Here is a 13,466-nt window from a genome sequence, read left to right as displayed (position 1 = left end):
AGTTGTAAATAATGCTGCTATGAACATTGATATGCAGATTGTTTTGGGGTATATACCTAGAAGTGGGATTGCTGGTTCGTGTGGTAATTCTATACTTTCTGAGGGATTGACAAACTGTCTTTCACAGATTCTGCACCATTTACATGGCAGGATCAAAAATAACTACTTTTTAAATCAGACTCAGCAAGAGGGTGGAGACTCAACTTGAGTCATACCTCACTGAGATAGTTTGGTTGAAAAAGGTCTTCGCCTAGGAGTAGCCCAGCCCACAAACATAATCTCTGTCTTTTTTGGGATTCATAAAATAATCTCAAACTGCCACAGTCATGAATGTGTAGGTTGATTTCTGAACTTTCATTTAGATTCCATTGGTTTGATGGTTTTTGTGCTAATAAGGTTTAAGATTGGAAAGTATGAGTCTTCCAACTGTATTCTTTTCCATAATGACAGCCTTTTTGAGGCTCCTTACCCTTCCATATAAATTAAAAAAGCATTTTTTTTCAAGTAGAAAAGTTGTAGGTTCACAGAAAAATCATGTAAAAAAAACCCAGCTTACCCATATACCATCCCCTCTCCACCATTGTTAATACCTTGCATTAATGTGGTACCTTTCTCACAATTGATGAAAGAATAATATAATTGTACTATTGACCATAATCTATAGTTTACATTAGAGTATATTTTTTCCCTCATATACCATCCTATTATTACCACCTTGCATTGTATGCTTTTGTTATGTCATAAAATAACTAATGAGGTACCAGGGATTGATCCCAGGATCTTGTACATGGAAAGCAGGCGCTTAGCCACCAAGCTACATCTACTCTTATTACTGTAAAGGCATGTGCTTATTTCACCCATTTTGACCTTTGGTTTTTATCTGTCATTTTATTTTCATTACTCTTTTGAGACTTTTAGTTACTTTTCCTCGATGTAGTCTTCATTTCTACTCTTCTTCCAAGCCTCTCTCTCCTGTCTTTTCAGACTGTAGCACTCCCACTAGTAGTTCCTGCAAAGCCAATCTCTTGGTTACAAACTCTTTGTTTCTGTTTATCTGTGAATATTCTAAACTTGCCCTCATTTTTGAAAGACAGTCTTGCTAGATATAAGATTCTTGACTGGGAGTTTTTCTCTGGCAGCTTGTCACACCACTGTCTTTCCTCCATGGTTTCTGATGAGAAATCTGCACTTATTATTGGGTATCCCCTTTTATGTTACGCATTGCTTTTCTCTTGCTGCTCTCAGAATTCTCTCTTCGTCTTTGGCATTCAACGTTCTGATTAGTATGTGTCTGGGAGTTGGTCTATTTGGATTTATTTGGATGGGAGTACATTGTGCTTCCTGTACATGGATATCCATGTCCTTTGATAGAGAAATTTTCTACCATTATTTCTTCAAATATTCTTTCTGCCCCTTTTTCTTTCTTTTCTCCTGGGATACCCCTGACAGGTACATTTGGATATCTCTTGCAGTCATTTAGTTCCCTGAGACCTTGTTCAAATTTTTTCATTCTTTATCTTTTCTTTTATATGCTTGCTTTCAGAAACCATTTCTTCAGGCTCACCAATCCTTTCTTCTGCCTCCTCAAATCTGAATTACATGATTCCAGTGTTTTTAAAATTTCATTTATTGCACCTTTCATTCCCATAAGATGTGCTATTTTTCTATCTGTGCTTTCAAATTTTTTCTTTGTGATCATCCAATGTCTTCTTTTTTTTAAAAGATATTTTATTTTTTATTTTTCATTTATTTCTTTCCCCTTCCCTGCCCACCACGCCCAGTTGTCTGCTCTCTGTGTCCGCTTGTATTCTTGTCAGCGGCACCCAGAATCTGTGTCTTGTTTCGTTGCGTCATCTTGCTGCGCCAGCTCTCCATGTGTTTGGCGCCATTCTTGGGCAGGCTGTACTTCTTTCACACAAGGCGGCTTTTTTTATGGGGTGCACTCCTTGTGCGTGGGGCTCCCCTAGGCGGGAGACACCCCTGCATGGCAGGACCTTCCTTGCGTGCGTTAGTACTGTGCGTGGGCCAGCTCATCACGCGGGTCAGGAGGCCCTGGGTTTGAACCTTGGACCTCCTGTGTGGTAGGTGGACACCTTATTCATTGGGCCAAATCTGCTTCCTCCAGTGTCCTTCTTAATATCCTTAATCTCTTTAGCCATCTCATTGAATTTATTCAGGAGATTTGTTTGAACATCTATGATTACTTGTCTCTACTCCTTTATGTCATCTGGAGGTTTATCTTCTTCCTTTAACTGGGCCCTATCTTTTTGTTTCTTGGTGTGGATTGTAATTTTTTATTGGTGTCTTGGCATCTGGCTTACTAGATGTATTTATTCTGGGTGTACCTTGTCTTTTTAGTTTAGGGCTTTCTTGCTTTTCTCCCTTGAGGGTTGTGCAGTAGGAGCCAGGGATTTAGTTGGTATTGTAAGGTATGCAGGCTCAAGCTGCCTTCATTTTCTAAGAGACTGATGAAGCTTCTGCCAACTTTCTCCTTTGCCAAGGGTAGGGACAGCTGCAGCTGTGTGTAATAATCCATGTTGTGCAGGCCTAGATTGTAGTTGCCCAGAGAGACTGATGAAACTTCTCACCCCTTTCTTCCCTGCCTGGGGCAGCGATGAAGGTGCATGTGTGGGCAGCAGTCTATGCCCTGTGGGTCCACAATGACTGAAGTTGCCCGGTATCTTCTGACTATTCAGTCTGTGCCAGCTGAATGTATCTGCAGTTACCTGGAGAGGCTGGTGCAACATGTGCCAGCCTCTTCCCTGTTAGACATGGGACTGAAGCCTAGGCTAGGGCTGCCTTATCTTCTGAGTGGGAAGAAGCCAGTCTGTTGTCACTATGATTTTCAGTCAGCCTTGCTTTACCTCATGCCGGGGTCAGAGTCAAAATGGGGGCTACTAGCCTCTTTCCAACTTGGAACATGTTCAAACTTTAGCTGTTCTTAGGGTTATGCTTAAGGCAGCCAAATTTACTAATCAGTAAAGTTGGGGGCCATCCATTTCTCTCTCCCCTGTGTTTGGGAAATGGAGCTTCCAACTCCAGCCACAATATAGTTCCTGAAGCAGCCTGTGTCACCAGAGTAGGATGATCACCAGCCTCTGTGGTGAGGTCAGTAGTTTCCCAGAGAGGCTGGTGCAGGTTCCCCCAGGCTCCTCCCTGCTGGAGGTGGGGCTGGGGCTTAGGCTAGAGCTGCAACCCAGTCTGGTTGGGAAAAAGCTGGTCCCTACCAGCACTATAATTTTCAGTCTTCCCTGCTTCCCATCATGCCAGGGGCAGAGTTAAAATAGCAGCTACTGGTCTCTATGACTTGGACAGGTTTGAACTTTAGCTGTTCTTAGAATTTACTAATCAGTAGCTGAAGTTGGTGCCCAACTGTCTCTTCCTCTTCCTTTTTGGGTAGTGGCGCTTCCAATTCCACCCACAGATTAGCTCCCAAGGTAGCTTGTGCCACCAGTGGAGGATGGGCACCGGCCTCCATTGTGCGGAGTGCTCTGTTACCAATCTTCTCTGCAGGTAGGCAGTTTCCTCTTTCCATTCTTTACAAGAATGTTGCATGATGTTCTTCTAGCCTCCTGGAGCCCTAAACAGGTTCTTTAGATAGCTCTGGGTGATTACTAACTGCCATGTAGCACCAGCTGACTTAACGAGCTCCTTACCCCACTGCCATCTTGCTGGTTGTCTGATATCTTTAACTTTTGATCCTGTTGTGGATGTAGTTTTGGTATGATACTGTGGAGGCAAGAGATGGGCTTCATTCCTAAAAATCTTTTAGACTTGATTTTATGAATATGTTTGGACTGTTGACACAGAAGAATAATTGTACCAATTGCATCATTTATTATTAAACTTAACTATTGTTAAAACAATTAACTTTCCGGAGTTCTGGTCTATCTACTATCCCATTTGGTTCTGGGGTAACAGGTAAGCATGTGTTACAGGTTCATTTATGGATATAATAACTAAGGAAACTAACATTTATTGGGTGCATTAAACATGCTCTCTCATCTTCAACGGTACAAGATAGGTATTTTTATATACATTTGTGTCTTACTTTCCTCATGTAAAATGAAGATGATAATTTCTGTCTCATAAAATTGCTTTTAGTATAAAATAATAGTACATGCAAAGCACCTGGAATAGGACTAGTACAGCTAGTACAATACATGCTAGCTGTCATCGTCATTAATGTTATTGAAGTTTTTATTATAATATTTGAGAAGTGAGACTCAAAAACTTGCCCTAGTTCTGACAATAAGTAATATATTGCAATGTGAACTGATTAAAAAACATACCATCTTCCCACTACTTGATGATCTCCACTGAAGTAAGTGATTGGCTTAGGGTAGCAACACTTGCCTTGTGCCATTCAATTTTGAGCACCTAAAAACAGTTACATGCTTTTCAAAAAAGAAGATGTTATGCTGTCTTCTTTCCTTTATGCATTGAAGATACTATTATTTTTGTAATTCAGTAGCATTTGGAATATAAGGAATTAGCATTAATAATGATCTCTTAAAATAATTTGGGATGAGCTCTTTTGGCTAGTTTTTTGTCATATAATTTGAACTTTTGAGAATTATGATAAAATCTCTAGAGTAACTTGACTCTCTAGTCTTTCTTTGTGAAGAGTTAACAGTGTGTCACTGTGTCTGGTCAATGCATATAGCTTGTTTGTTAAGAAAGCTTTGTATGGCTCTGAGTACATCATTCTGTATTAATGAATAGGAAATTAAATTCAGTCTTTAACCCTTTCTGCATCTCAGCTTTGGATTTGTGTAATGGCTTTATAATTTATTTCCTAATAGGCTTTGTCTCTGTAAATTCTTCCTTTGAAACATATTTGTAAAACATATAGGAGGTGCTTGACACAAGATCAGCATTTACCAAAATGTGTGTTTTATGGGGTAAAATGTGGTCAAGTAAGTATAGGAGATTTTAGATTAAATGAAGTTAAAAAGATTTCTTAGAAATTTCTAGGGTTTTTAATATGCAAATGTGTATCATAAATCCCCTCATATATCCATAATCCCTATCTCTTTTCTTTGCTTTATTTTTTCTATAGCATTTTCTGATTTCTAACGTACTAAATATTTACTTATTTTTCTCTCTTCTGGAATTTAAGCTCCCATGATGAATAGATTCTTGTCAGATTTGTTCACTACTGTCTCTCAGTACTTAAGAGTGATGCTTGGTGTGTATTTAGGTGCTGAAAAAATATTTCTTGAATGAGTAAATCCTTATTACTACAGATACGAAACAAAAGTTTGTATGCTTCATTCCATAAAATGAATATAGTGCATGTTGAACACCCATATAGCATGACACTTTGGACTCAGAAAGCACTCAATCTGTAGCTGTTATCAAATGATAAGAAAAAAAGAATGGGAGCAGACATTTTAAACTGAATGATCTGAATAAAAGAAAACTGCATCCACACACATTTTAGGGACAAGAAGAGATATTGTGTTTTAGGGGGCATAATGGAAAAATGAGGCTGGAACCATATTCTTGAGGCTAAGGCTATTTGTATTTGTTCTGTGGGATGTGACTCATTATTGAATGTTTTTAGGACAGTGGTGCCACAAAGAAAGTGGTAGGGTTGGGAGATGAATCCAGCAGAAGAAATCTATGAGGTTGACTGGAGATTGTTCTGACATTAGTCTTACCAGAAATTAAAGCTTTTCATTAAATTTATAATAATCATTTTTGAAAATCATAAACTGTGCCTATTTATTGACTTCCTCTTAAATTGTGTGGTAGTTTGACATTATTCTTGATCATCGTTGTATATTTTGAACTATTTATGTAATTACCAACTTATTACATAATTTTTTCATTTAAAACTGAGAGCTTTCTAAAAGAAACCAAAGTGTTTATAATGGTAACTAACTTACTAAATATACTAATATAGGACAAAGTATATTTAGTCCAGCAAATATTGGCCAACCACGAAAGACTACATTATCTCCTGCCCAGTTGGATCCTTTTTATACTCAAGGAGATTCTCTGACTTCAGAAGATCACCTCGATGACACTTGGGTGACTGTGTTTGGGTAAGGTTTCTGTATCATTTACCTTTTAAACTCCTTCCCCCAATATTTTATAATTAATATTATCGGACGTATAGAAGTGTTAAAATTGCACAGCAAACACCCCTATACCCACCACCTAGACTGCAGTTAACGGTTTGCTACATTTGCTTTATCTAGCCGTCTGTCTAGCCATCAATTCATCAATTCATATATATGTGTATGTTTTAGAGTAAATTGCAGACAGACATCAATACATGTCACACTGGGAAACGGACTTGGCTCAGTGGTTAGGGCGTCCGTCTACTACATGGGGGGTCTGCGGTTCAAACCCCGGGCCTCCTTGACCCGTGTGGAACTGGTCCATGCGCAGTGCTGATGCGTGCAAGGAGTGCCGTGCCACGCAGGGGTGTCCCCTGAGTAGGGGAGCCCCACGAGCAAAGAGTGCGCCCGTAAGGAGAGCCGCCCAGCGCGAAAGAAAGTGCAGCCTGCCCAGGAATGGCGCCGCCCACACTTCCGGTGCCGCTGACGACAACAGAAATGGACAAGGAAACAAGACGCAGCAAATAGACACAGAGAACAGACAACTGGGGGAGGGAGGGGAATTAAATAAAATAAATCTTTATTAAAAAAAAAATACATATCACACTGATACTTCAGCATTAACTAGGGTTCAGTGTTTGTTTAGTTTTTTTCATCATTTCACTGTTTATCTCTTCCCAATCTGTTTTCTTTTTTTTTTTAAAGATTTATTTTTTATTTATTTCTCTCCCCTTCCCCTCCCCCCCCCCCCCCCAGTTGTCTGCTCTCGTGTCCATTCACTGTGTGTTCTTCTGTGTCCGCTTGTATTCTTGTCAGCACCTGGAATCTGTCTCATTTTGTTGCATCATCTTGCTGCATCAGCTCTCCGTGTGTGCAGCGTCATTCCTTGGCAGGCTGCACTTTTTTCACACTGGGTGGCTCTCCTTGTGTGTGGGGCTCCCCTACGTGGGGGACACCCCTGCGTGGCATGGCACTCCTTTGGCACATCAGCACTGTGCGTGGGCCAGCTCATCACATGGGTCAGGAGACCCTGGGTTTGAACCTTGGACCTCCCATGTGGTAGGCGGACGCCCTATCCGTTGGGCCAAATCCACTTCCCCCAACCTATTTTCTCTTTAGCATATTTGCTAGATGTTTACATGAGCTGGGTTGCCCTGTTAGACTTAGGGAGTTCTCCTTTCCCTCTTTCTTGTGGGTATTTCTCTGCTTTCAGTGGACTTATCCAGTTTTGAACTAACAAATTGAACTTCATCTGTATACTGTAAATACTGGGTTGGTACTTTGTGGTCACAGAATATTGAATATTAATAAAAGAATATTGATAAAAAGAGAGGTTGGGAGTCTTAGATTTATTTTGAACGTAAAGATTCCAAAAATAGTTTAAAGCACCTGAATCATATCAGATGAGGAGACTGAGAGTCCAAATAGAACAATTAAGCGATTTCTTTGGAGGTTCACATTGGGTTATTAGCAAAGCTTCAGCAAAAACTCAGGTCTTTTGACTTTCAAGCTGCTGCTCTTTATACTACATAAGATTTGTTTATGAAAATGTAATTTGCCATACTGTGTGGGACCTTACTCTGTTTATTTTGGGGATTAAAAAAATACAAAAATATCACAGCTCCTCAAAGGAAGAGCAGCAGTGTACTATACAAGTTTAATGGATGTTATGTTAAAGTTATTTAAAATTTAAAAATTCAAAAGGTCTCCCATCCCCCCAGCTATAATTTTTCTCCCTTCTAGGGCTAATGACTGTGTTTGTGTGTGTGTAGCTTTCTAGAGAGATTGTATGTGTTACTGATTCTTTTTAAGTAAAATGCAGATCATTGTATTCCCTTGTTCTTCAGAAGTCCCACACTCCGTCCTATAGCCATAGTATTTGGGCTGGCTTGTTGTCTTTTTCTTTTTTTATTTATTGATTTTTAATTATTCTCATGAAATGACTGTATGTCTGAACTTGAATGTCTACTCCCAAATCTGTTTTTCAGGCTTGATAGTACTGGTGTCACGAGTAATTAGATAAATTACTTGAAGTGTGTTTGTTAGTCTTTTTCTTCATTTTATTTTTTTTATTTTTTTAAAGATTTATTTATTTATTTAATTTCCCCCCCTCCCCTGGTTGTCTGTTCTTGGTTTCTATTCGCTGCGTCTTGTTTCTTTGTCTGCTTCTGTTGTCGTCAGCGACACGGGAAGTGTGGGCGGTGCCATTCCTGGGCAGGCTGCACTTTCTTTTCACGCTGGGCGGCTTTCCTCACGGGCGCACTCCTTGCGCGTGGGGCTCCCCCACGCGGGGGACACCCCTGCGTGGCACGGCACTCCTTGCGTGCATCAGCGCTGCGCATGGCCAGCTCCACACGGGTCAAGGAGGCCCGGGGTTTGAACCGTGGACCTCCCATATGGTAGACGGACGCCCTAACCACTGGGCCAAAGTCCGTTTCCCTTTTTCTTCATTTTAAAGTCATACTACTTTACCAATGGTTTGTTTTTTTGGGCTTTAATGTTTCAGTAACGCTTTATGTAAGTTTAATTGCAGGAACTGAAGTATTCTTCTTTAAAGGATAAAATATTTTATTTTCATCATTTATAAGGAAATACTTCCAAAATGCTTTACTGTTTCAGAGTTATCTTGAAATATCATTCATGATTTTTAGGGTGTGTCTTTTGTAGGGTATTGGAATATTAGTTTCTATTCAAAGTGTTTCAAGAGTCTTAGAGTCCTAGAATTATCATGATTATTATTTTTTGAGGTACTGGGAGCAGGGGGATTGAACCTGGGACCTTGTATGTGGGAAGCCTGCACATAACCACTGAGACACATCAGCTCCCCTTAGTTGTTTTTTTCGTTTGTTTTCCTTTTTTTTTTTTTAAGGAAACACTGGGAACCAGACCTGGGACCTCCCATGTGGGAAGCAGGCACTTAACTGCTTGAGCCACATCTGCTCCCCCAGAATTATTTTTATTTCTCATGTTTCCCCCTTCCTTGCAGCAATTTTTTTCTCCCAGTCACCATATTACTGTTTTTGTTTCTGCTTTCTTGGCACTACCTAATTTGTTGTTTTTCTCTGGGCTTTTGAAATCTCATATATAAAATAAAATAGTATCGTATAGTAAAGTAAAGTAAAAGTGTAAAGTAAAATTCACACACCACAACACACCATACAATACAACACAGAACAAAACATAACATTCCACTTCTGAATACAGTGATTATTTTACTCATGTAACTTTTAACATGTAGAATTTTGTTTATTTTTGTGACTCTGAATTTTTTTCTTTAGGATCCTCACCCATGCTCCGTGTTAAGTGGAATTACTGGTCAATGAACCAAATTTCCCTTGATGGTCCTATTTAGAGCCAACCATTAGTGTTTTCAATTAGAAAATAGCTCTGTTAGGTAGATTGTTAAAGTAGTAATTCCTCATTATAAATATTCAAACCACACAGAATTTTATAAAGAAGAACATAAAAGTCACTTAAAATTTTCCCATAGAGAGATAACTTTATTAAAATTTGATAACCATCCTTTGAAGTGTTTCTCTACTATTGGTATTGGCATTGACTTTTTTTTTCCTTGTTTTTTTTTTTTTAAATTTTATTTTTAATGAAGCTTTAGATTACGCAAATGTTACGTAAAAATTATAGGGGATTCCCATATGCCCTATTCCCACCCCCTCCCACACTTTCCCCCATTAACAACATCTTTCATTAGTATGGTACACTTGTTACAATTGATGAGCATATATTGAAGCATTGCTATTAACCATTGAATATAGTTTGCATTATAGTTTACACTGTGCTCTGCATGATGGCATTGACCTTTATTTTTATTTTAGGACTAAATTTCAGACTTCTCAGGTGATGCTCAATATGTAAAGATAAGGCTAATTTAAAATTCTTTACTTTTTTATTTTTATTTTTTTTAAGGTACTGGGGCTGGGGATTGAACCCCGAACCTCATATGTGGGAAGCCAGCTCTCAGCCACTTAGCCACATTAGCTTCCCTGAGTTGGTTATCTTGTTTGTTTGCTTGTTGTTTGTTTTTGTTTTTGCAGGAGGCACTGGGATTTGAACCTGGGACCTCCCATATGGGAAGCAGGTGCTCAACTGCTTAAGTCACATTGGCTCCCTACCCTTTTAATAACCATAGTATACATAATTTATTTAAGATTGCACACAAATACACATAGACTATGCAATGTAAACGAAACTATATTCAGAACTGCAGCTTCATAGTTCTTTTCTAAGGGCTGTGATAATGGCAGTGAGCTTGGCATTTTTAAAAATTTGAGAAGTGTAATTTGTTCTGGAGAAGAATGACTTAGTCAAAACTCTTATTAAGGTATTTATTTACTTTTGGATAACTGGGCAGTGATAGCGATGGGGAAAACATAATAGTCATGGATCTCATAATGTTCCATACAATTGGGGAGAATTTCTCTTGAAACCTTGTAGGTGGTAATTTGCATTTCTATAATGGACATTAACTGTTTTGTGTGGACAACTCTTTTTCAGATTTCCTCAAGCATCTGCATCCTATATATTATTACAATTTGCACAATATGGGAATATCTTAAGACATGTGGTAAGGCTTAATTTTTATTCAGTTCAAGATTTAGTCTGAGGAAAAGATAAGTTTGTGGTTTTTTTTCCTTTTTAAAAGTTTTAAAAAAAGTTTTGGTGTCGAATATGTTCTTTGGAGTTTGGAAGGCTAGGAATTGCAGTGCTTGATAAAAAGGGATAAAGAGAGAAGGGAGTGAGAGATTGAGATACCCCCTTTCCCTTAAACAGTCCAGTTTCCTAAAAAAGATAAATTATTCCAAATGTTATATTACTGTTTTCTGATTTTAGCTTATTTTATTGGAGATTAAGGGAAATGGGTAAGTTTATAGAGTTTTTAGGGTTTTTTTAGCTTATGGTTTTTTTTTTTTTTAAACAAAGACTATCTTTGCACAGTAAGTTATAAATAGCATTTTTTTTTATTACTAGAGATTGACTTACCTAAACTTCTACAGAAAGTCAGATTGATGAATACAGTTTTAAAAATTTCATGAATGTTGTTTTGATCTTTTTACAAGAAACAATTATCTCTTGAGAGTTAGTTCACCTTCAGAGAATGTTTGCCACGTGCACTTTATGTAGAAAATTGATAGAGATATGGAAACTGTTTATGTAGGATCTTTGTAGGAATCTTAATATACAACTTATTACATGGCACCAAATAAAAAATGGATGATTTCTCTTCATATGTTTTTATTTTCTAATAGAGTTCATTGCATTTAGGTTTTATATATTTTATATTTAATTTAAGAGCTAACTTCATTTTTTGCAGATGTCTAACACAGGAAATTGGATGCATATTCATTATCAATCTAAACTGCAGGCCCGGAAAGCCTTAAGTAAAGATGGGAGGATTTTTGGAGAGTCTATCATGATTGGTGTAAAACCGTGTATCGATAAAGTAAGTTATGCTCATGTAAGGGAGGTCTCTTAATCTATATGAAGAGCACAATCTAGGTATTAATATTGGTGCTTATGTCACTTTGTTCATTGTGCCTCTTTTTCTTAGTTTGTAAAATTTGATATTTATAGTATGCTTGTTATGGTAAGCCATTGATAATGTAATCACAGCAATTTAGACTTTAGAGATAATCTAGTCCCCCCCCCCTTTCAGTTTACAGATAAAGAAATAGAGGCCAAGAGGGCTTATGGAACTTGTCCAAAGTTGTTAAATTTGAGGTCCAGATTCTAGGTCTTTTGACTTTTAACCCATTTTTGTTTCTTATGCAAGACATCAAATTCGTAATACTTTAAAGGAATGATACTATTTAAAAATGAAATGTTTCACATGAATGGTAACTGATAAATTTTAAATGTCTGAAACTTTTTATTAGTTGTTTTTATTTAAAAATATTTCTATATGTATTAAGCAATACCAATTACATTTAAACTTTTGTTTGTGGCTTGTAAAATCATGAACATTCCTTAAACAAATATATGTGACCTTCTATTACATAGGTACGGTGTTTGGCGTTAGTAGGCATATGTTAGTGAACAAAGCAGACATGGTTCCTATTTTTATAACCTATTTTTATAGCTGTGTAGTTGTATAATTATTATATTGTGTAATAGCATGTTTGCAGAGGATAGGGAAGTATTTGGGGTTACTAGGTACTAAATAGCATTATCAGACTTAGGTGCGCCCCCCAACCCCTCCAGTAATTCTCTTTTTCTTCCTTGTTGATTTCCCCTTTCTGATTTTTCATAAAAGTATTTATCTTTGTGGGTCCATACTTGCATTGAGCCTGTTTGAAGTTGTTGAAGTGTTATTTGTGGCTGAGGATTAGATCGCAAATGCTAAGAAGCATGTATTGTTTTCTCAAGCTTAAAAGTATTGAAAGATTCATTAGATCTAAGTATTAATATATTTCTATTAATTAAAAGTAGGATGTAATATTGGATAATATGTATTATGTTTATAGTTAGAGGACTTGCTTATCTTTTTTCTCCAGAGTGTTATGGAAAACAGTGACAGATGTGCTTTATCATCTCCATCTCTAACCTTTACCACACCAATCAAAACCTTAGGTACACCATCCCAATCTGGAAGTAATCCTAGGATTTCTACCATGAGACCTCTTGCTACAGCATATAAAGCTTCTACTAGTGACTATCAGGTATTTTAAGGATTGGATAAAAAAGACATACTTTAAAGTCTAAAGTGCATAGCATATTTAACTCTTTCATTGGCATGTTTTATATGCCATTAAATAGAGGTGATTGCCTTAATGAAACTTAAACTTTTAAACTTAGAATTCTTGAATTTCCTATTTTAAAATTAGAGTCTTGACCAATTGGAAAATTATCTTGAATTATTAATAAATTTCTTTGAACTTTGCCAAAACATTTTGAGAAGTTGCTTCAATTTTTTTCTATATTATATTTGCATTCCTTAAACTGTTTTTCTTGTTGAAATCTCTGGCATAAGAGAAAAAAATCCTATTAAACTGATGACTAAATCTGATAATATCACAAACGAAGAACCCCAAATTGGAGTGCTGCTTTGGTTATCAAAAGAAAACATGGGCCAGCTTCCAAAATTCAGAGAGCAAAGCTATCTCATTTCAAAGAAGTTTAAGGGAGAAGTTTATTATGTTTTCTGAAGAATGGTAGAGTATCATAACTCTCACTCAGTATATTATTGTCCCCTCCTTAATTAGCCCAGACTTCTGAACTTGTCCAGCTATAGGCACAGGACCTGAAACACAACACATAAAATGCTTGTACTTTAGTAGGTCAGGTAGTGACAGTTTAGTCTTTTGACTTCCTCTGAAGTTAGGAGGAGATCCATTCTAGGGATGTTTTTTTCCTTTAGTCTTGTTTTTTGTTTTTTTTTTT

At 37.4% G+C, this 13,466-nt stretch overlaps 1 protein-coding gene across 4 annotated transcripts in view; it reads left to right on the top strand.

Annotated features, from left to right (window-relative positions):
• The window catches only part of NUP35 (nucleoporin 35), a 45,436-nt gene that overhangs the window by 22,273 nt on the left and 9,697 nt on the right, over nt 1-13,466 (top strand). For all 4 annotated transcript variants that reach the window (XM_071216227.1, XM_071216226.1, XM_004448222.5 and 1 more), the window contains exons 5-8: nt 5,912-6,053; nt 10,584-10,653; nt 11,401-11,529; nt 12,581-12,745. In XM_071216227.1, the coding sequence (XP_071072328.1) occupies nt 5,912-6,053; nt 10,584-10,653; nt 11,401-11,529; nt 12,581-12,745 (506 nt within the window). The remainder of the gene's footprint in view (nt 1-5,911; nt 6,054-10,583; nt 10,654-11,400; nt 11,530-12,580; nt 12,746-13,466) is intronic.

This window comes from Dasypus novemcinctus, chromosome 7, assembly GCF_030445035.2.
Source record: "Dasypus novemcinctus isolate mDasNov1 chromosome 7, mDasNov1.1.hap2, whole genome shotgun sequence".
NCBI classification, from domain to species: domain Eukaryota; kingdom Metazoa; phylum Chordata; class Mammalia; order Cingulata; family Dasypodidae; genus Dasypus; species Dasypus novemcinctus.
The sequence above is the reverse complement of the archived record's forward strand: the minus strand, read 5'-3'. Positions and strand labels throughout refer to the sequence as shown.